Source organism: Lepus europaeus, chromosome 5 (genome assembly GCF_033115175.1).
Source record: "Lepus europaeus isolate LE1 chromosome 5, mLepTim1.pri, whole genome shotgun sequence".
Taxonomy (NCBI): Eukaryota; Metazoa; Chordata; class Mammalia; order Lagomorpha; family Leporidae; genus Lepus; species Lepus europaeus.
This window is the reverse complement of record NC_084831.1, coordinates 156,995,435-157,016,724: the sequence shown is the minus strand read 5'-3', so window position 1 is coordinate 157,016,724 and position 21,290 is coordinate 156,995,435. Positions and strand designations below refer to the sequence as shown.

General features: G+C 43.6%; 1 protein-coding gene across 5 annotated transcripts in view; it reads left to right on the top strand.

Annotated features, from left to right (window-relative positions):
- Window positions 1–21,290, top strand: part of RABGAP1L (RAB GTPase activating protein 1 like) — an 803,019-nt gene that overhangs the window by 524,275 nt on the left and 257,454 nt on the right. For all 5 annotated transcript variants that reach the window (XM_062192989.1, XM_062192987.1, XM_062192988.1 and 2 more), the window contains 2 exons: window positions 12,476–12,601; window positions 13,386–13,529. In XM_062192989.1, coding sequence (XP_062048973.1) covers window positions 12,476–12,601; window positions 13,386–13,529 — 270 coding nt within the window. The remainder of the gene's footprint in view (window positions 1–12,475; window positions 12,602–13,385; window positions 13,530–21,290) is intronic.

Below are 21,290 nucleotides of genomic sequence, written 5' to 3'. Positions count from 1 at the left end.
AATCTGAGCTGATCCGAAGCCAAGAGCCAGGGGCTTCCTCCGTGTCTCCCTCGTGGGTGCAGGGGCCCAAGGACTTGGGCCATCTTGTGCTGCTTTCCCAGGCCATAGCAGAGAGCTGGATCGGAAGTGGAGCAGCCAGGACTTGAACTGGCACGCATATGGGATGCTGGTCCTGCAGGCCAGGGCTTTACCCCGCTGTGCTACAGTGCCAGCCCCAAAGTTAGGTGTATTTTTACATAAACAAATGGCTGTAAGATTTGATTCTATTTGCTTTTCAGTGTGTAAACAGAAAATGAAGACTCATGAGCTTATGATTTTCAGATTAGTCACTAGCATCCGTCTCAGTTGAAAATTTAGAAAATCAGTGGAGTATTTATTAGCTTCAATAGAAAAAGGTGGATCATTCCAAAAGATGTGAAACACAATTGTGTGACATGGGAAAACTAGTTTTATCCAACCTAAAAATGCGGATTTTTTAAAATCATCAAAATATGATCTTATTTCAAAAAATATCTTTTTTAAAAGATTTATTTATTTATTTGAAAGTCAGAGTTACATACAGAAAGGAGGAGAGGCAGAGAGACAGAGAGAGGTCTTCCATCCGCTGGTCCACTCCCCATATGGTTGCAACGGCCAGAGCTGCGCTGATCCAAAGCTAACAATCAGGAGCTTCCTCCATGTCTCTCTCATGGGTGCAGGGGCCCAAGGACTTGGGCCATCTTGTGCTGCTTTCCCAGGCCATAGCAGAGAGCTGGATCAGAAGTGGAGCAGCTGGGACTCGAACCAGCGCCCATATGGGATGCCGGCACTGCAGGCGCTGGCTTTACCTGCTACACCACAATGCCGCCCCCCCAAACTATCTTGATATATATTATTTCAGTTGAATCTGAAAGACGTTTTGAAGTACTTGAAGCTGCTCTGTTGTAGGGTTCTTTGTGGACAGAAGCAGTGGGAGCCTGGGGACTGTCCCTGTCAGTGCAGATGGCCGAGCACAGCAGCGATTATTCCCACACAGCGATTATATCATGTTTGGCTTTCAGATTATGCTCATGAAGCAGGCATTTGGCTGGTATTGCATAATGCCCTGGATGATATGTTGGTGTCTTAAATGAGCAGATTTTAATGTTTGTCTTCCCCTTTCCCAGTTAAACAGCACGGATCCCATGACAGAGTTCTGCATACGACAAAAATGGGTATTCTAACACCTTTATATTTTATATAAACATTGATCAGTTTTTTATTTTTATTATACTTTAGATCAATTGTAAGCCAGGGATAAGTTGAATTGTTTGTTCAATGAAACTAATTATTATAATAGTTTACATAATCATTTTAAGGTTTTCCTTAAGAGGTTTATTTATTTGAGAGGGAGAGTTACAGAGAGAGATAAGTAGAGACAGAGAGAGAGGTCTTCCATCCTCTGGTTCACCCCCCAAATGGCCACAACGGCTGGAGCTGAGCCCATCTGAAGCCAGGAGCCAGGAGCTTCTTCTGGGTCTCCCATGTGGGTGCAGGCCATCTTTCCCTGCTTTCCCAGGCCACTGGCAGAGAGCTTGATTGGCAGAGGGGCTACTAGCTCTCAAACCGGAACCCACATGGGATGCCGGCGCCACAGGCAGAGGTTTAGCCTACTGTGCCATAGCACCGGCCCCTTAATGTTTATTTTTAAAAGTGTGCTGATACCACAATACCACCTCATTGAGGAACAGGATTTTTTTTTTAAATGTAATGCTGCTTTTAATGGCGACGTGACAGAGAAGTACTAGGCTTCACTAGCTTGAGCTAATAGGAGTTTTAACAGATGCCCACTGACGCTACCAGGTGGCCTGGTGATAGAAATGCTACCTAGGAATGTGCAGGACAGGAGGAGACTGTTTCTTAGATTATTTAGTGGGGTGCACACATGAACTGCCAGCGCTGCGGCGGCATTGCTCTACTCGGACAAACTTGGTTCTGCTGGTGAGAGTAGCATCTTCCGTAGCTTTCCCTCGGGTGGGAGATGAAAGCATGCTTCCTGGAGTGTTAGGTTCTCCGTTCGCACACGTTTAGTTGTTGTTGGCTGCCCTGTTAGACAAAATATCAGCAGTGTGGCCCTTCCATGTTCCCTGCCGTCAGACCTTTAAGAATTCTCACCAGACATCTGGTTTCAGAAGTGGGGGGATGGTAGTGGGAAAAAATGCTTGCTGAGACCCTGGATAAGCATGGGGCTGTGACTTCCCCTCCAGCCACACCTCCACCTCAGGCAGCCGGCCGTCGGTTTTCTCCCTGCTAGAGGAGTAGGTGGAAAGGAGGTGCCCGTGTTTACTCTTTTCCTAGGACAATCCTTCTTTTCCAATCTCACGCTGTTCCCCAAGTCCTCTTCACATCTTGGCACACAGCAAAGTCTTGGCTGGAGCTCTCCCCTGTGCGCACTGTGTGGCCTCCACGTGGAGGGGAGGGTGAGGCGGCCGGAGGCTTGGGGTAGATGTTAAGGCACTTTCCTCTCCATCCAATAGCAGGGTGACCCCCCAGCTCTCCCCGGAGCAGAGGACTCCACGGTGCATGCTGGCTCCTTGATAAGACAGCTTGTGGGCGAGGAAGACGACATGTCTGCACCTTCATTGTTCAAGCCTGGCTGGCTGTCCAATATGACTGAGTAGCAGGGGAGTATATCTGCCTCTAAACGAATACTACTGCATCACTTCTCTTTTTTTTTTAAGATTTATGCATTCACTTGAAAGGCAGAGTCCCTGAGAGATGGAGGTAGAGAGAGAGAGAGAGAGAGAGGTCTTCCATCCACTGGTTCACTCCCCAGATGGCTGCATCGGCCAGAGCTGCACCAATCCGATGCCAAGATCCAGGAGCTTCTTCCGGGGCTCCCACATGGGTGCAGTGGCCCAAGGACCTGGACCATCTTCTACTGTTTTCCCAGGCCATGGCAGAGATACAGAATGATACGGGCGGCACTGTGGCATGGTGGGTAAAGCCGCTGCCTCTGGTGCTGGCATCCCATATGGGTGCCGGTTCGAGCCCCGGCTGGTCCACTTCTAATCCATCTCCCTGCTATGGCCTGGGATAGCAGTACAAGATGGCCCAAGCCTTTGGGCCCTGCACCCACGTAGAAGATTCAGAAGCTCTTGCATCCTAGCTTTGGGTCGGCGCAGCTCCAGATGCAGCCCATTGCGGCCATCTGGGCAGTGAACCAGCAGATGGGAGATTCTCTCTCTTTCTCTCTCTCTGCCTCTGCTTCTCTGCAACTCTGCCTTTCAAATAAATAAATAAATCTTTAAAAAATAATAATAAAACAGAGGCCTCTGCTCATTTTGTTTCTAGCCACACCGGCCTTTCCAGTTTCAAGGATGGCGTGTGGCCCCCTAATTCCTGTTCAGGGTTCCCTTCAGCACGAAGTGAATCCCTGTCCAAGGTTTCCTGTCTTGTTAAGTTATGCATCAGTTCAGATGGCGCATGTGTCTCGGCAGCGGCATCCGTGTCGTGCCTGTCGGCTCTTGAGGTGGACTTCTCCAGGAGATCACACAGGCTGCTGATAGAACAGGTTTGGAGCCACAGACATCATCATGCATTTCTCAGCATTTGGAGCCGTGCAGTGTTACCTGCTAACGTCTGCGGCACAGACAGGGAGAGCGCTGACCCGGAAGTGATCAGGGTGCCCCGGAGACTGATCCAAATACATAGCAGAGATGGGACCGTTCCCGGGGAGGGCGACTCAGGCATGGTCTCTACTGAGCCAGGTTGTTCTCCTCTAAGGAAGAGTCCTTGTAATAGAACATCTGCATACCAGGACATGATGTGGCAGTTCATTCCAGTGCAAGACTGAATCAGACCCCCTGTATTGGGGGAAAAAGTATGTTTGTTCATGTAGACTGGATACTCTAGTACATTGAGTTAAAAATGGAAGATCCCTCATTATTGAAAGGCCTTTTTACATAAAGTAGAATTCTACTTGACAGTTCTGGAACTCAGTCTGAATTGGACATACTGTGCATTCAACACGCAGATGAGATTTCCTTATACCACTGCCTGGAATGGACCTGATTCCTCCCTCAGAAGAATCTTACAAAAACTTACCTCAAAGCCCCTTTGAAATTGCAGTAGTGCAGCAAAACCACAAGTAAACAACTGCCTGTTAACCTGTTAGTGGCCAGAGCCTCCAGGAGCTTCCTCTGGGCCTCCTACATGGGCGCAGGGGCCCAAGGACTTGCACCATCTTCTGCTACTTCCCCAGGCCATAGCAGAGAGCGGGATCAGAAGTGGAATAGCTGGGACTCGAACCGGTGCCCACATGGGATGCCGACACTGCAGGCTGCGGCTTTACCCACTATCCCACAGCTCCAGCCCTGTGTGTGCAATTTTTAAAAACAAATTGTAAGCTGAAAAATCTGCACAGCACTGCCCCTTCACAGAAGGCACGAAGCTGTGGCACATCGTGTTGGAGGCTGTCCTTGGTGCAGTGGGCTGTGCAAGGGGCCCCCTTCCGGGTCTGGCTGATGTGGACGTGAGGGCCGGGGCACAGGGCAGACCGCGCAGGCGTGGGCTGGGTGCTGCTCTCAGACCCCTGGCTCTGTCTGAGCTGTGAAGGCTGCTGTTGCTGCTGCCACTGCTAGAAGGCATGCGAGTGCTTTGTCTCCTCTTAGGCTGTTTTCTTTACTGTTTTGTCGTCACAGGGGCCGTCTGTGTGTCCCAGGAATCCTGGAAGATGCTTTGTTCCCTCTTAGGCTGTTTTCTTTACTGTTTTGTCGTCACAGGGGCTGTCTCTGTGTCCCAGGAATCCTGGAAGACAGGGTTTCTGCTACTCCTTGTGGTCTGAGGGGACAGGTGATTCTCCTCTCCGTTGCCATTCCTTCTCCTTCACCTGGAGCCCAGGCACTTGCTCGTGGCAGCTGGTGGAAGGGACGGCCACACGAGGAGGGAACAAACGGTCCTGTCCAGGCAGCCGCCCCGCCCACTCCTCCGGCCTCGGCTCTGGCCTCTGGGGTGAACAGGGTGTCTGAAAGTGAGATCTGCTGGTACAGTCAGGAGTTGGGCAGATATTGATTCGTTTTATGTATGCTGATTGAGGGACCAGCTTTATAGCCAGTGTAAATAATAGACCAGCTTCTAGTATTTAGCGTGTTTAATAATGTTAAGAGAACCCAAGTGTGAATCTGCTTCCATTGGCTTCCCATCACCTCCAGCTTCCCCGCAGTGCTCCTTTTTGTTGGCTCTTGTGCTGGGGATAACCGCCAGATGGCCCTGTTTACGTGGTGTGCCTTCACTGACAAAGGCAAACATATCAGCGTTTTGCTAGTTATCTTCAACAAATAATTAATACTGGATATTGATGAAGGGCTTCATGTAAGAGCTGGGAGTGTGGGTACAGAGTACAGGGGTTAGGGGCGCATGAATGACTGATGCCTGCAGCATCGCATTTGGAGATTCAGAGAAAACAACCAACCATCACGTTAAAGGAAATAGAGCTTTCATGATCTAAGTGCGTTTATGATCACACTTAGGATTTCAAAGGCAGAGCTGTGCCATATTGTGTAGCCCCAAGCCAGAGATCTCCCCTGAGCAGGTATGCCTAGCTACAAGGACAACCTGCAGCTTGTCACTGTGTGAGCTATCAAAAGGGTGGAGAGGAAAAGGACATTTTTCCATTCACAAGAAATGCTGTCTTTGTATGAAAAGCAGCACATTTGCCACTTTCTGTTAATGTAGAGTCTAATAAAACATCTTAATAGTAGAAAACTCATTTATTTATTTGAAAAGCAGAGTTAAAGAGAGACAGAGAGATCTTCCATCTGTTGGTTCATTCCCCAAATGGCCAGAAGAAAGCCAAGAGCTAGGAGCTTCTTCTAGGTCTCCCACTTGAGTGGCAGGGGCCCAGGTACTTGGGCCATCCTTTGCTGCTTTCCCAGGCACCTTAGCAAGGAGCTGGATTGGAAGTGGAGCAATCAAGACTCGAACTGGTGCTCATATGGGATGCCAGCATTGCAGGCAGCAGCTTTACCTGCTACGACACAACACTGGCCCCGATAGACTCTATCTTCAAGCAGGGGACTTATGTTTATTGACCCTGATAATATGTATATATTGTTGCATACATATATTTTATTTAACCTTTTCAGTATCCTTATGACATAGTATTTTCTCTTTTTAAGATTTTATTTATTTATTTGAGTGGCAGAGTTACAGAGAGGGAGAGGCAGAGAGAGGTCTTCCATCTGCTGGTTCACTCCCCAAATGACCACAATGGCCAGAGCTGGGCCGATCTGAAGCCAGGAGCCAGGAGCTTCTTCTGGGTCTTCCACCTGGGTGCAGGAGCCCAACACTTGGGCTACCTCTACTGCTTTCCTAGGCCATAAGCAGAGAGCTGGATCAGAAGAGGAGCAGGCAGGACACAAACTGGCACTGATATGGGATGCTGACACCGCAGGCAGAGGTTTAGCCTACTATGCCACAATGCCAGCCCCCAGATACTATTTTTTCTAATGTTTTAGGACAAAAATCACTCAGGCATTGGGAGATTTCCTGCTCACAGTCACCCAGCTTGTAACTAAAAGCTTATCTGGCAATTCACATCTATTGGTATAATTCCAAAATAATGTGTTTCTACTGTAACACCTTTTCCTCATTTGCCACCTAATTTGGGACAACCTCTTAAGGACAGTGGTTGAATACAGTTCTCATGGATGATACGTTCGTACTAAAGAAGAGTGATAGATGCTTACTAAATCAACTTATGTATAATCCATCTTTCCCGTCAATCTGTGCTGCATGGAGCCACTAAGTGACCTTGCTAAAAATCAAAAACTAGATTCCCCGCTGACGTCTCTGCAGTGATTGGAAGTCAGTGTGTAGCCGACCCATTCAGACTCCTGCCTCCCTCATCAGAGTTCCTAGGTTCAGTTCCTGGCTCAGTTCCTGACTTCAGTGTCCTGCTAACACAGCCTTGGGAGGCAGTGGTGAGAGCTCGAGTAATGGGAAGCCTGCCGTTCATGTGGGAGACCTGGACTGTGTGTCTTATACCAGGCTTGATCCAACCCTGGCTTTTGCAGGCAGTTGAGAATAAAATAGCAGAAGGAAATTCTCTCTTTATGTCTGTTGCTTTCTATGTCATATTGCCTTGAAAATAAATAAGTAAATAAATGAAAATAAATGAAGTGATTCCTGCTGTACTTTGAATACAGCTCTAACTCTTCATTATAGTCTATCAGTGCTGTGCTAGATTGAGATCATAGCAGCTCATGAGAGCCAGTGTTGAATTTTAGGGAATTTTGTGAACCAGTTGTTAAACATTGCCATTGTTAAAAATTCAGCCACATAAACTTGCATTAAAACCAAAAAGCAGGGGCTGGCGCTGTTGCATAATAGGTTAAGCATCTGTCTGCGGCTCCAGCATCCCATATGGGCGTCAGTTCGAGTCCCACTGCTCCACTTCCAATCCAGCTTCCCGTTGATGGCCTGGGAAAGCAGTAGAAGATGGCCCAAGTGTTTGGGACCCTGCACTCATGTGGGAGACCCAGAAGAAGCTCCTGGCTCTTGCCTTCTGGCTTCGGATCAGCCGAGCTCCAGCCATTGCAGCCATTTGGGGAGTGAACTATGTTGTCTATTTTATCTGCATGATAGACATGGATGGTAGTGACGTGCTCCAGTACCACCTGTGCGTCCCTTCTCATCTCCAGGCCATTTATTTTCCAGTGTTCTGTGCGCTTGGATAGTGGCCTACCAAGGCTAATGCTACTTGTTAGTGCAATTATTAGTGAAGTATTCTGTTTATTTATATTGACAGAGCTATCAGTGGAGTCATTAGTAGCTACTGAAAGGTAAATATTATTTAAAACTTGCAAACCATGTCTCCATGTCATCTGTCGTGTGTTACCCAGCACCACAAAATGAAGCTGAGCCTTCGCTCCCTCGTGTTGCCACTGCACCGATAGGCAACGTCGTCTTCAACGTGGATTATCGCAACTTCTACAGCAGAATACTACGGCAGATCAGCACTTTTCCTTTGTTCTTTGCCAGTGTGAATATCAATCAGTATTTGCTGGTTAGCTGTATTTCATACATCTCTAGACACTTGTTTTTATTTGTAAAATATTTGACGTTTTGGCTAGATTTTGTTTGCCTTCCCTGATTGATACTGTGATAATGAACACGTTAATTGAAGAAAAATAAATACCAAGGGAAGCTTAAGTAGGCACGTTCACCTGATACTGTTAATCTTTAAACTGGAAAGAAAACTTTGTATTTCTACTTTTCCAGAGATTATATGTATTTCCCATTAGTTTCTCATTCATTTTGTTAGAAATTTGGTTAGTTTTTTTTTAAGAAAAAATTATTTATTTACTTATTTTAAAGACTTAGAGAGAAATGGAGAGAGGGAGAGAGAAAGTCTTCTACATGCTGTTCACACCCCAGATGACTGCAATGGCCAGGGCTGGCCCATGTCGAAGCCAGAAGCCAGGAGCTTCATCTGGGTCTCCCATATGGGTAGCAGGGGCCCAGGTACTTGGGCCATCTTCTGCTGCTTTTCCCAGGCTATCTGCAGGGAGCTCGACGGGAAGTGGAACAGCCGGCACATGAATCGGTGCACATGCAGAGTGCCAACATTGCAGGCATTGGCTTTACCCATTATGGCCCAATGCCAGCACCAGACTTTTTTTTTTTTTTTTTTTTTTTTTTTGCTATCTTTACAAGAGTCCACTTGAGTCAGTTTTATGATGAGATAGTATTTGAGAGCCTGCAGCAGCTTGGTGTATGTAACCCTGATCTTCACAGGTAGTAGTCAGTGTGGATTGTACTAGTCTGTTGTGTTCACGCAGCATAGAGCTGCACAACAGAGCTAACGTCGCCAAGGTCAGACATGACGGCTGCCAACTTCCCAGAATGTGCATGTCACTTTAAGAAATAAAGATGGGCTGGGATTGTCAGTTAATAATCATAAATCGTTTTTCAGAGATAAATCTGTTCAGAACCTTTAAAATTGATTGTTTCCAAAGAGCATCTGTTAAATGTATTGTTTTCTACTTCTGAGGAAGAGAAAGGTAGAGGAGGAGAGAGAGGAGAGAGATGAGGGTGTGTAAGCTCCGTATCTTGGAAGGAGCAGACGTTTCTGTCCATTTGCTAGGACCCTATCGTTGTCTCGAACCATGTGTCCTGGTCTGGCCTGTGTTCAGCCGTCCTTCTGCTTGGCCTGTCTGTCGTGAGTTCTGCCTTCTTATCCACACATACAACCTGTTGCACCCCATGACTTCTTTTTTTCAATTTTTTTATTTTTTTTTATTTTTCGACAGGCAGAGTGGACAGTGAGAGAGAGACAGAGAGAAAGATCTTCCTTTACCATTGGTTCACCCTCCAATGGCCGCTGCGGCTGGCATGCTGCAGCCGGCACACCATGCTGATCCGATGGTAGGAGCCAGGTGCTTCTCCTGGTCTCCCATAGGGTGCAGGACCCAAGCACTTGGGCCATCCTCCACTGCATTCCCGGGCCACAGCAGAGAGCCGGCCTGGAAGAGGGGCAACCGGGACAGAATCCGGTGCCCCGAGTAGGACTAGGACCCGGTGTGCCAGCGCCACAGTTGGAGGATTAGCCTAGTGAGCCACGGCGCTGGCCTCCCACGACCTCTATGTCCTTGTAAAACCCAAGTGGAGGTGACAGTTGATACATCCTTTGGGAAGTCACTGTTCCTTCATTGCGCTAGGCCCAGAGCCTGCGCGCTGCCCACGTCATCTCCCTGGTGACTGTGTAGGAGTGCCGAAGAGCACTTAGCCCTTTTATTTACTGCTGTGATTCTTACCACCTTCAAGGCAGTAATGGTTTATCCCCTGTGTAAGATACCAGATGGTAAACTGTTCAGCCAGTTGAGTTCATTCAGAGAGACTTGAAGTGACTCAGTTGCTCTAGGGCTGGCTGCAGATTTCTCGCATGCAGCTTTTTGTATAGCATTTGCATGGGAAGAGATCGAAGAGGAAGATGAAGAAATGTAGAATCTGGTGGTAGAGAAGTTCTGCAGGTCATGTATGTACAAGTGAATGTCACTTGAGGCATCAGTGACACAGTAATGAAAGCGTGGGCCAGTGCTGTGGCAGAGTAGCTGAGCCTCCACCTGCTGCGCTGGTATCCCTTATGGGTGCTGGTTCGAGTCCCGGCTGCTCCACGTTCGATCTAGCTTTCTGCTTATGGCTTGGGAAAGCAGTGGAAGATGACCCTGCACCCATGTTGGACACCCTGAAGAGGCTCCTGGCTTCTGGCTTCGGATCAGCCCACCTCTGGCCAGTGGAGCCATTTGGGGAGTGAACCAACAGATGGAAGACTTTCTCTCTGGCTCTCCCTCTCTGTCTGTAACTACCTCTCAAATACATAAATAAAATCTTAAAAAAAAAGAATTGTAAGGGCATGAAGAATACAAAATACGGTATACTTGTTCTAAATGACAGAAACCAAAAAATATTTACTGACGTGGACAGCAGAGGTCAAAAACCAAAAACTTTGAGAAGGCCTCAAACAACTCATAGATTAAAAAAGGAAAAATCAAATACCCATAGAAATAAACTGACAATAGATAATGTACTTATTTAACCTCAGGAGGTTTTTCTTTAATTTTGGTGTTTTTCTGGTTGTGGCTAATTTGTGTAGGGACTTTAAGAAACAGTTACACTTCTCAATGGGTAAATGAGGCTGCTCGACTCAGCCACTGAGGCCCGAAGGAACTCTAGCAAAGGTGTGAAACAGCAGACCCAGCCCGATTCAGATGTTCAGGGAAGTGACAGTTGGTGTGAATGTTTACTTAACGTTAATCCTAGGACACTGTAAGAACGTCAGAGAAGGCCAGTGCCGTGGCTTAACAGGCTAATCCTCCGCCTTGCGGCGTCGGCACACCAGGTTCTAGTCCCAGTCAGGGTGCTGGATTCTATCCCGGTTGCCCCTCTTCCAGGCCAGCTCTCTGCTATGGCCCGGGAAGGCAGTGGAGGATGGCCCAAGTCCTTGGGCCCTGCACCCCATGGGAGATCAGGAGAAGCACCTGGCTCCTGGCTTCGGATCAGCGCAGTGGTCCGGCCACAGCAGCCATTGGAGGGTGAACCAACGGCAAAAAGGAAGACCTTTCTCTCTGTCTCTCTCTCTCACTGTCCACTCTGCCTGTCAAAACAAAGAACGTCAGAGTTTTCTGTCTGCCTGATTGAATTTCAGAATATTGGCCATGTGCCTGTCCATATTCTTTCAGCTTACTGTATTGCAATTCAGAAATTTGTTCCTTGGACTTTAGATTTTACTTCCTGTTCAGATAAAAAAATACTTTTAAGAGGGTTAATATATTAGATGTTATTGGTCATTTAAATCTTAGTAGTAGAAGCTCCTAAGATCCTTTCCTAAAAACTGTTTTTTACAGAAAAAAAAATAGCGATGTCGTGAGAACTCTGGGAGCATGGTATACTATCTGTCAGAATTAAAAATGCCCTGTCCTTCGACCCAGGGGGCCCTTTTTGGGGAATGGGCCCTGCCCTGCATATGTAGATCAATGATGCATATACACGATTGTTTATTGTAGCTCTGGGTGACAAAAGCTCAGGAACAGCCAAAGCATCCACCAACAGGAGAATGTTTAGATTAACTGTGGTATATCCACAGGCTGGAGTGCTGTGTGGCTGTTTAGAAACAAGCACAGTGCTTTATATACTGAAGTGAAAGTAGTTCCAGCTTACATGGGTAAGGGGAAAAAGGCAAGATGCACAATGAAGAGTGTAGAATGTTACCTTTTGTGTAAGAAAGTGAGCAATAGAAATTCAAAAATATTGGCAGGATTTAGGAGAAATTAAGAGTAGTTAGGTCATGCAGAAGAGGTAAGGGAGGGAGGTACTAGGGACTAGTTGTATGCAAGGACAGGGAAGAGTGAGACTTGATCTTTATTTTTCTATATTGTTTTGATTTTTTAATTTTTTGCTCATATTAGCTAACTTTTTCTTAGTTGTTTATTTGAGAAACAGACAGAACTCTTACCCACTGGTTCACTCTGCAAATGCCTTTATCAGCCAGCTATGCTGGGACCGGACCAGGAGTCAGGATCCCCATTCGGGTCTCCCATGTGGGTGGCAGGAACCCGATCAGTTGAGCCTTCTAGGATCTGTATTAGCAGGGAGCTGGAGTTAGGGGCCAGAAGCTGGGCGTTGAAGCCAAGGTCTCTGATGTGGGACATGAGTCTCTTAACCAGCATCTTAACTGCCAGGCTAAATGCCCATTCTCCTGATTATTTGAGACTGCCTGACAGATGATTGACAACGTGGTTAAAATTAACAAAAGAGGGTAACTCATCTCCAGTGAGGAGGCTAGAAGCTTTGAACACAAATTTTACTGATGTCACTCTGCATACAGCTTGCTCTGAAGGGCTTCGTGCGCTGTAGGCCTTCAACCATTCCTGCAAAAGACTGACAGCATGGAGGGGCTTGAAGGCGTTCTCATGAAATGCCATGAGTCATGTTCTCTGTGTGTGTTTTCCTGTAGATGCCGGAGGAACAAGCCTTCTGTGTTTTGGTGAAAATCATGTATGACTATCGTTTGCGAGACCTCTACAAAAACAACTTTGAAGATCTTCACTGCAAATTCTATCAGTTGGAGAGACTAATGCAGGTAAATAAAAATTAGGAACTTTTATCACTAGGGGATATGTCGAGTTACAGAAAAAAACCTAATAGAGCTGAAAACCAATAACATATAAATGTAAATAGACTTGGTTTCTGGCCAAAATCTACATTGGTCTTCATATAATTATGTAGCCATTTGACTTTTAAAAATATTCTTACACACGTTTTTAGTATACTTTCTCTTCAATACTTTTCAAAAGTATTTTCTTATTTAAAGACATTTTTTAGGGGACACTCAGTTTCATACTTCATAGCTTTGCACAGTTCCTTTACTTTGCAAATTTTAGTATGTTGAAGATACAGCTTGGAAATGTTTGGTTATGCCGTGGGGTTTTGCAAGTGCTCAAAAATATACTGAAATGATATCCTCGTCGCGAGTGATGTTGGAGTTACATGGAATCTGAAGAAGATGCATTTCTTTGCTCGTGATCTGAGTGTGACCCTGGGTGGGTATGCTGTGACTGGACTGGAGTCAAGATAATCACTGGCTGCAGGTGTTCTGTCAGAACAAACGTTTCCCAAAAAACGAAAGCAGTCAAGGGAGCAAAAGGGGGGCCTGCCGCTTGTTTATAACAAGTCTGTCTTTATTTTTCTCAATTATCTGTTTCGTACTCAGCTGCTGTGCCCTGTCATTATTTCTGTGTAATTACATAAATTACAACCAATGCTAAAATGAAGTGATCATAGAAAACTTTCATAAATCATGGTTGTGGCAGGGAAACAAAGCTTCGGCCATGTTTCTTGCCTTAAATTTTTCACTTTGACTTTAGGAGCAGCTACCAGACCTGCACAGCCATTTTTGTGAGCTGAACCTGGAAGCTCATATGTATGCATCCCAGTGGTTTCTCACCCTTTTCACGGCCAAGTTCCCGCTCTGCATGGTGTTCCACATCATTGACCTGCTGCTCTGTGAGGTAGAGTGACTCCCGTCTTTCATATCTAAGCTAAAATAGAAAAGTTTCTACTTAAAATGGTTGCAGTTTTCTTCATCTTATTTTTTCTTGTGACATGTCTTAGATACTCACTGATGAAAAGTTCTAGTTGAATTTTTAGTAATGACAATTCAAATTGGGATTTTATTATTTGTGAGGGATGAAAATATTCAGACTTATGTCATTCCTTCAAAGGAAAATGAGGTGGCAACTTTGTATAATTAAATTCATAATGAGCCTGTATCTGTGCAGGAACTTATTACAATGTGAATGTGAATGCTTTTTGAATGTGGTCTTTGTAATATGAATGGACTTCTTCTCCAAGAGTGAACATAGTGAGACTTGTGTGGTAACTGTCCCCTCCACTCATAAGGTATCTCTGTATGTGACATGGGAGGCTTCTGCCAGGTGAGGAGCAAATGGTACATGATGCCTGTGTCATATAAATATTTTTAGACAATGGAATATTTCAGAGATTGGTGCGTACAATTTCTTAGGTGCTTATATTTATTGTTTTTAATCCCTTAAGTGCTCTATTTATTTATTTTACTCTTTTAACTTAATACATACTGTAACATGTAATGCATAATACATTATACATCACACGTGCAGTTTTAGCAGTTATAGGAAAGTTACTGGCTGAGAAATATGTATTTTTAAATGGGATTATAAATGTACATAAAATATAAACTGTTCTAAAAAGATAGAATAATCAAAATTATAAGCTTAATACAATCTACATAGTTTCGTTGTACCAGACTTTGTTTTTAGGTAGATTTCTCTTTCTCAAAAGAAAAGTCTATTTTAACCACCCTGTCACTCCAGGAGCTACAAGTTTAAGTGTTAAGGTTTAAAGCGATAAAATGTATAAGCTATATAAAACACAGCAGTGTAGTCATGCGTCTCCTGTGACCGTCTTACGTACAGTCATCCCTGGGCTTTTGCTCTTCAGCGGCTCTTGTTAGCAGCTGCGTAGCACCTGAAGGTCGCAGAGATTTTGCGAATGTCTATAAGATTTTTAATCATTTGTAATGTACTTCAATTAAAAAGAACCACGTTTTGGTGACTTGCTGGGCTCACAGAATCAGCTCCTGAATCCTGAGTGTATAACAGCTACACAATCTGATTGACGTTAATTCTCCTCAATTAGTTTTTTGTACTAAAAAGCCTGCCTTGCCTGATGATCCAAAGAAGCGTGGTGAACAGTTCTCACTCTTCTATTTAACACTCTTTGAAGTAAAAACCAAATCTACATCTCTGACCCATAATCTTAAAACAAGCTAATAATCAGTTTTAATAAACAAATATCCACAGGCTTTATGTATTATGTACTTAGCTGGTTTTAGTATTTTGTAGTAATTAATAAAAATAGACAAGTGGGGGATTGACATTTAAACAGTTTTTGCATTATCTACAGTGTGAGCATGCAAATATCACAGCTTCACATATTTTGCTCAAAGAGATTATCTAATGTCATACTAGATTGGTTCTATAGTGTTCATTATAGAAAAGGTAAGGAATTTAATATGGTCAATCATACCATCTAAATGGGATTTCTCAATCACTTTGAGTAGAGTGGGGACATTGTCCTAGTGTTCACTGGAATACTGATATTTGAAAATTATCTCTGCTTGAATAATGGCGCAGCTGGCAGTCGGCCCTACTGCATGGGTCATCTGGAACTACATTCAAATTAACTTCTAGGAGAGTCCATCTTGAAGAGACTTCAATTTCTAATGTCAGATGGTTAAAAAAAAAGAAAGAAAACAATGTATGATATAGAAAAGAACATTTGTAGGCCTTCCTACCACTTGTCAACTGTGCTTTATAGTTACAGTCTATGAGAGAGGTAGTGTTCATTAAAATTAAAAAATCATCATAGATGTTACTTTCTCTCCTCCTTAAACCTTTACTTTGTAACGATTTAAGGAAGTTCCATAACTTTCCAAAATATGCAGTGGATTCCAATCCTAGCCTCCTATTATCCAGGGAAATAAATGATACCATCCCTTAACAGAGTAAAGTGACTTTTGAAATAAATTTTGCTGCAAACAGTATTGTAGTGTGCTTCAGGATATTTGTTCTTTCCACTAACTCATCTTTGTCAAGGAATATTTTACAAAGGAAACTTTTGAATAAACTTTTACTTCCTGCCCCCTTTCCTTCTTGTAGTTAATAAAATATTTATATCAAAAACTATTCTTTCATATGTGATGAAATAGTCTAAGAGAAGGAATGGCAACGTAGCCTTAAATAGATCACCCATAAGTGCTTGTTTTTGTCTTATCCTCCCTTTTTAACAAAAACAATTCAGATGTTGAAGGCTAAGAATTCATGTGGAGCTACAAATGGAAGGGAATCCTCAGATGGAAAACTGAGAAAGTTTTCACTCTGATGAAAAACAATTGTCTGCAAGGTTTCCACTCGAAGATCCTGTGGCAGAGTGAAAAGGCCTTTCCAAGCCACACGCTTGTAAGGGCTTCTTCATTCCGCCGGAGTTTACGAGTATGAAGTGAATGTAGAGAAAAGGGGAGAATGTAGCCATGAACAGTGTAGTCTGAGTCCAAAACTCCTAGTGTATGAACAGTTCCATTAAATTGGTTTCTTAAAGTCGAATACAAGCTTGTGGTGAGCACAGGTAGTTCCTTCGTTTAATTGAAGATGGAGGGCTGCATATTTGAAACCACAGTTCAAAAATGGGTTTTCTTTTCTATGAAGATGAGTGGAACTCTGTGCAGGTTGTCTTTTAGCCAATAAATAAAATGAAAGTCATTTTTGAAAAGTCTGGGTTTTTTTTAATCTGCCTCTATTTGAAGACATAAGGGCCAAATAAATTAACACTTATAGTGTAAATATTGTACCAGTATTCCACTAAGCATATAACATTACACTTTAGAATTTTTGTTTATTTGAAAGGCAGAGAGAAAGACAGAAACAGAAAGAGATCTTCCATCTGCAAGGTCTGAGCCGGGCTGAAGCCAGGAGCTTGGAACTCCATCATCTCTGTCACAGGATAGGCAGGAACCAAAGTACTTAAGCCACCATGTGCCACCTCCTAGGGTGTTCATGAGCAAAAAGCTGGATCAGAAGCAAAGTAGGCGGGACTTGCACCAAGCACCAGATACGGGGTGAAGGCATCCAGGTAGTGCGTTAATCACTGTGCCAGATGTCTGTCCCCAGCTCTTTCTACTGAAGTATAACTGAGTAGAAGAAAGTGTGCAAAAATTTGTATAAACCTTGATGGATTTTCTCAAAGTGAATATACTAAAGTAATCAGCACCCTGATCAAAAAAGCAGAGCATTATCTCGGAAACCTTCCTCCCATTCACCACCCCTTTTTAGTAATGACCCCTGTAGAGTAAGCCGTATCCCGACCTTTAATACCACAGATTCGTTTTGTATGTTTTTGAACTTGATGTGAACAGAATCTAATGACTGCTTTTGTCTAAGGGTTTCATTCCTCACTATGATTGTGATATTCATCCACATCATTGAACCTAGGTGTAGTTCCATTATGTCAATGTGCTACAGTTTCTCCACCCTTCCATTCCGTTGTTGATAGTGATTGAGTTGTTTCCAGCTTGAAGCTGTTACGAACAATGCTGCTATTCCCATTCTTGATCTTGTCTTTGGCAGACATAGCAGTACACTTCCAGCGGTACACACCTAGGAGTGGGATGACTGGGGTAAGGTGTGCATATATTTGACTTGAGTAGATGCTGCCAAGCAACTTTACAAAGCAGTCTGAGCATCCCACCTTGGAATTGCTTTGAATTCAGTGTCTTCCCTTCGATTGAAGAACAGGTTTTTGTTTTGTTTGAAGACAGGTCCTGGGTCAGATTGTAGTTCATGAATATGTAACAAAAAGAAACTCAGTTGGTGATGGAAGTGATTCATTTGGTCTCCAAAGTTGTGCACAGATGAGGACTCTAGGCTGGAACTAAGAGGTGAATGAATCACTTTGGTTCTGACAGGAGAGAAGCTACCACCATAGAGAAAGTTTAGCACAGCACTCAGTTTAGAAGAATCCTTACAAAGGCAGTGCAACATTGGATTAAGATCCTGACATTTTAGCCCTTTCTGGATCAGCTCATTCCAGTTATGAGAGCCATGCAAATCTCAATACCTTCGTTTGTAACAGGAGGCTAGCCATACTTATCTCTCAGGTATAGTTTAAGGATTAAATGAGATTGTGATATAAAGTGCTTAGCCCTGTGCCTGCTACAAGAGAAATACTCAGTTAGTAATTGTTCCCTGCCTTCTGCTCCATCGTCTGTTTAGTTGTTTCTAAGTTTCTTTAATTAACTAGCCTTCTAATCTCATCCCTCCCACAGCTGGGACACTTCTTTGCAAACATTTTCCCAGTGATGTTAATGGAAGTTTCATTCTGTTTTCTTTCCCAGGAGCCATTGAAGTAGCTCTCCAAAAGTGGTGTTTTGTTTTCTTTCTTTTCCTACACCTTCTTTCAAAAGACTTAAGGAAAAACAGTATTTTTCAGGATAACTGACAGCTGGTGTTTGAAAGTGACTCTTCTCAGTTCAGTTTTTAGAGTGCCAAATATATTCTGCTTTATATAATACCTTGGTATTTCATGAAATTTGAGGAAACCGTTGACCCTTCAAGTCAGAGTTTCCCTCTGGTGTCTTCCTTCTTCCTAGGATGATGACGACAGCAGCGTATTATCTGATGAAATGCCACCTGGTAGAATCTGCTTTCCAAAGCACTGTTCTGAAGTTATCTGAAGTCAGTTCAGTACGTAATAGTCTCCCTCTTTACCCTCAGTCCTCCCACCCAGAGACACTTAGCAGAATGTGCTGATGATGGAAGGTATAGCAATACCTTTGAATAGACATAAGTGTTTCTGGAAACTCATATGAATAGTAATTGACCAAGAATAGAGAAAAAAAATGCCTTGGCTAACCAAGTTAGTATGTAGACTAAAAACTATGTAGACTGCTTCATGGTTTTACCTAGCAATAGAAAATTTCTGGACCAGAAAAACTCAGTTCCTGTACGATCTCATTCCTGGGTCCTGACTCTTTCCCACCAGTTCTTTATGGTTCTCACATGAGCTGACTCAGCACTCTTTCTGTGCTGTCATTACTTCTCATGTGACGGGGGAGGCAGAATTCTCAAATGAAAATGGCAAAATCATTGTGCTTCTTACGACATTTAGAGGAACATTCACTCATTAAATAAACATTTATTGAACTAAATTAATTTACTTCTAAATGCATGCCACCCTTCCAGTTTAAGAGTACAACCAATGATAAAGAAAAAGCAGATAAAATTGTTGATCTCATAAAGAGGCAAACAGACAAATGACTAAGCAGGGTAAGTAGTGCTATGGAGAAAAAAATGAAGGAAGGAAACTTTAGCCCATCATGATAGGTCTTTTAACGATGTAAAAGCATTCGGTTTCACTGGTTTGAAATGGAAAACCACTGGAGGGTTTTGGGTGTAGGACCTGCACAGATGCACAGTGCTTCCTGACCATTCAGATTGCCGTTTGACAAAAGTGTCAGGAGTTCAAGACAGAAATGAGTGGACCAGTTAGGCATCCGCAGGGTGGGATGTGATGTTTGCTTGGCCAAGACAATGACAGCCTTGGTGAGTAGGGATTGAAGTCTGGATAGGTTTTAAGGTGAAGGCAACATGTGCTGCTGGACCAGCGTGGGGTATGTTTTATTGATGACATGTTGTGATTTAATGTGGTAGTGAAAGAATGTCGGGTTTTTCAGTTTCTGTGCTTTCAGAGGTATCTTGGAAACAGATGATGTTGTTACAGAATGTTTGGACAATGTCACTGTTATGTGCATTGTTCAAGCATAACCCAGAGTACCATTTTTCTGCAATGTTTATTTTAGAAGCAGGTTTTGGTACTCAGAAACATTTAAGGTCAATACTGGTTCCTCTTTAAATAAAAATAGAGTAGAATAATGATGAAAGATGAAAAACAGAAGAATAAGTGTATTACTTTTAAATAATGGTACATGTTTATTGTTAAAAATAGGAGTGATATATTGTTTCATTAAAATCAGACTTGCATTACCTTGAAGACTCAAAAAGAGGATGTCTCTGACCTGTTAAATCACCCATGATGTTTAGTTGTTGTGTTCAGAGGAAAGATTACCGACTTAAACTTATAAGGTGACATTGTTTTCCTAATCAAATTGATCTTGTTCTTAATGAATTGGAATAGCTAAAGATACTGCATAGTATTTTTTATTGCAGAAAAATCCATAAAATAAAAATTAGACTAAAATTAATGATTAAATATTTAAAACATTAAAAAAATTAAGCCATATGTTTAGCTCCTATGTGTCTGCTACTTTGGTTAAGAAATAAAATGGACCAGCATTGTGTCATAGCGGGTTAGGTCACTGCTGGTAGCACCAGCATCTCATGTGGGTGCCTGTTTTAGATGTGGCTGCTCTACTTCCAATCCAGCTCCCTGCTAATGTGCCTGGGAAAGCAGCGGAGGATGGTCCTAGTGCCTGGGCCCCTGCACCCACTTGGGAGACCCGAAGAAGCTCAGGGATCCTGGCTTCTGCCTGGCCCAGCCCCAGCTGTTGCAGCCATTTGGGGAGTAAACCAGTGAATGGAAGATCGATTCTCTCTCTCTCTCTCTCTCTCTCTCTCTCTAACTCTGCGTCTTAAATAAATAAACAATAATTTTTAAATTTTTTTTTTGACAGGCAGAGTTAGACAGTGAGAGAGAGACAGAGAGAAAGGTCTTCCTTTTTTTCCCATTGGTTCACCCTCCAAATGGCCGCTATGGCCGGCGCTGCGCTGATCCGAAGCCAGGAGCCAGGTACTTCCTCCTGGTCTCCCATGCGGGTGCAGGGCCCAAACACTTGGGCCATCCTCCACTGCACTCCCGGGCCACAGCAGAGAGCTGGACTGGAAGAGGAGCAACTGGGACAGAATCCGGCACCCCAACCGGGACTAGAACCCGGGGTGCTGGCGCCGTGGGCAGAGGATTAGCCAATTGAGCTGTGGCACCAGCCCAATAATAATTTTTAAAAATTAATAAAAGAATACTGAGGCAAGCATTTGTTGGAGCGAGTGAGTTGCATTTTAGGATGCCTGCCTCCCATATTGAAGTGCCTTGTCTGCTTCTGATTTAGTTTCCTGGTAATGCCCAAACTGGGAAGCATTGATGATGGCTCAAGTCCATGTGCTCCTGCCACCCATATGGGAGGCAGGAGCTCCTGGTTCCTGGCCTCTACCTGGCCCAGCCCTTGCTGTTGTGGGCATCTGGGAAATAAACCAACAAATGCAATAATTCTCTCAGTTTCTCTCTAATAAAATGAAAATATATGAATAAAAATTATACTAAAAAGAAATTTAAAAAATACCAAGGAGTTTAGAAACTTTGTATGTATTTCCTGACCACACCCCCTTTAGCCTCCCTCAGAAAACCATTATCCAGAATTCAGTATTTATCATCCCCATACATGACTACATTTTTATGACATATGCATTTATTTCTGAACAATTTATAGTTTGAGTGTTTTTAGAAAACAGTATATTATTAGTTTATCAATTTTATCTCCGAAATAGGTCTTCAACTTTTCTTCAAGTCAGCGTCCTTTTCTATCCTGCACTCTCCTAAACCATCTGTCTACTTCTCCTGTCCTTTTTATCCCATTATTCTCCATGGCATCCCAACAGAATTTTATTGAACACCTGTCAGGCCAAGTCACTGTTGTACACAGTCAGTGGTTTCTCCCTACGCAG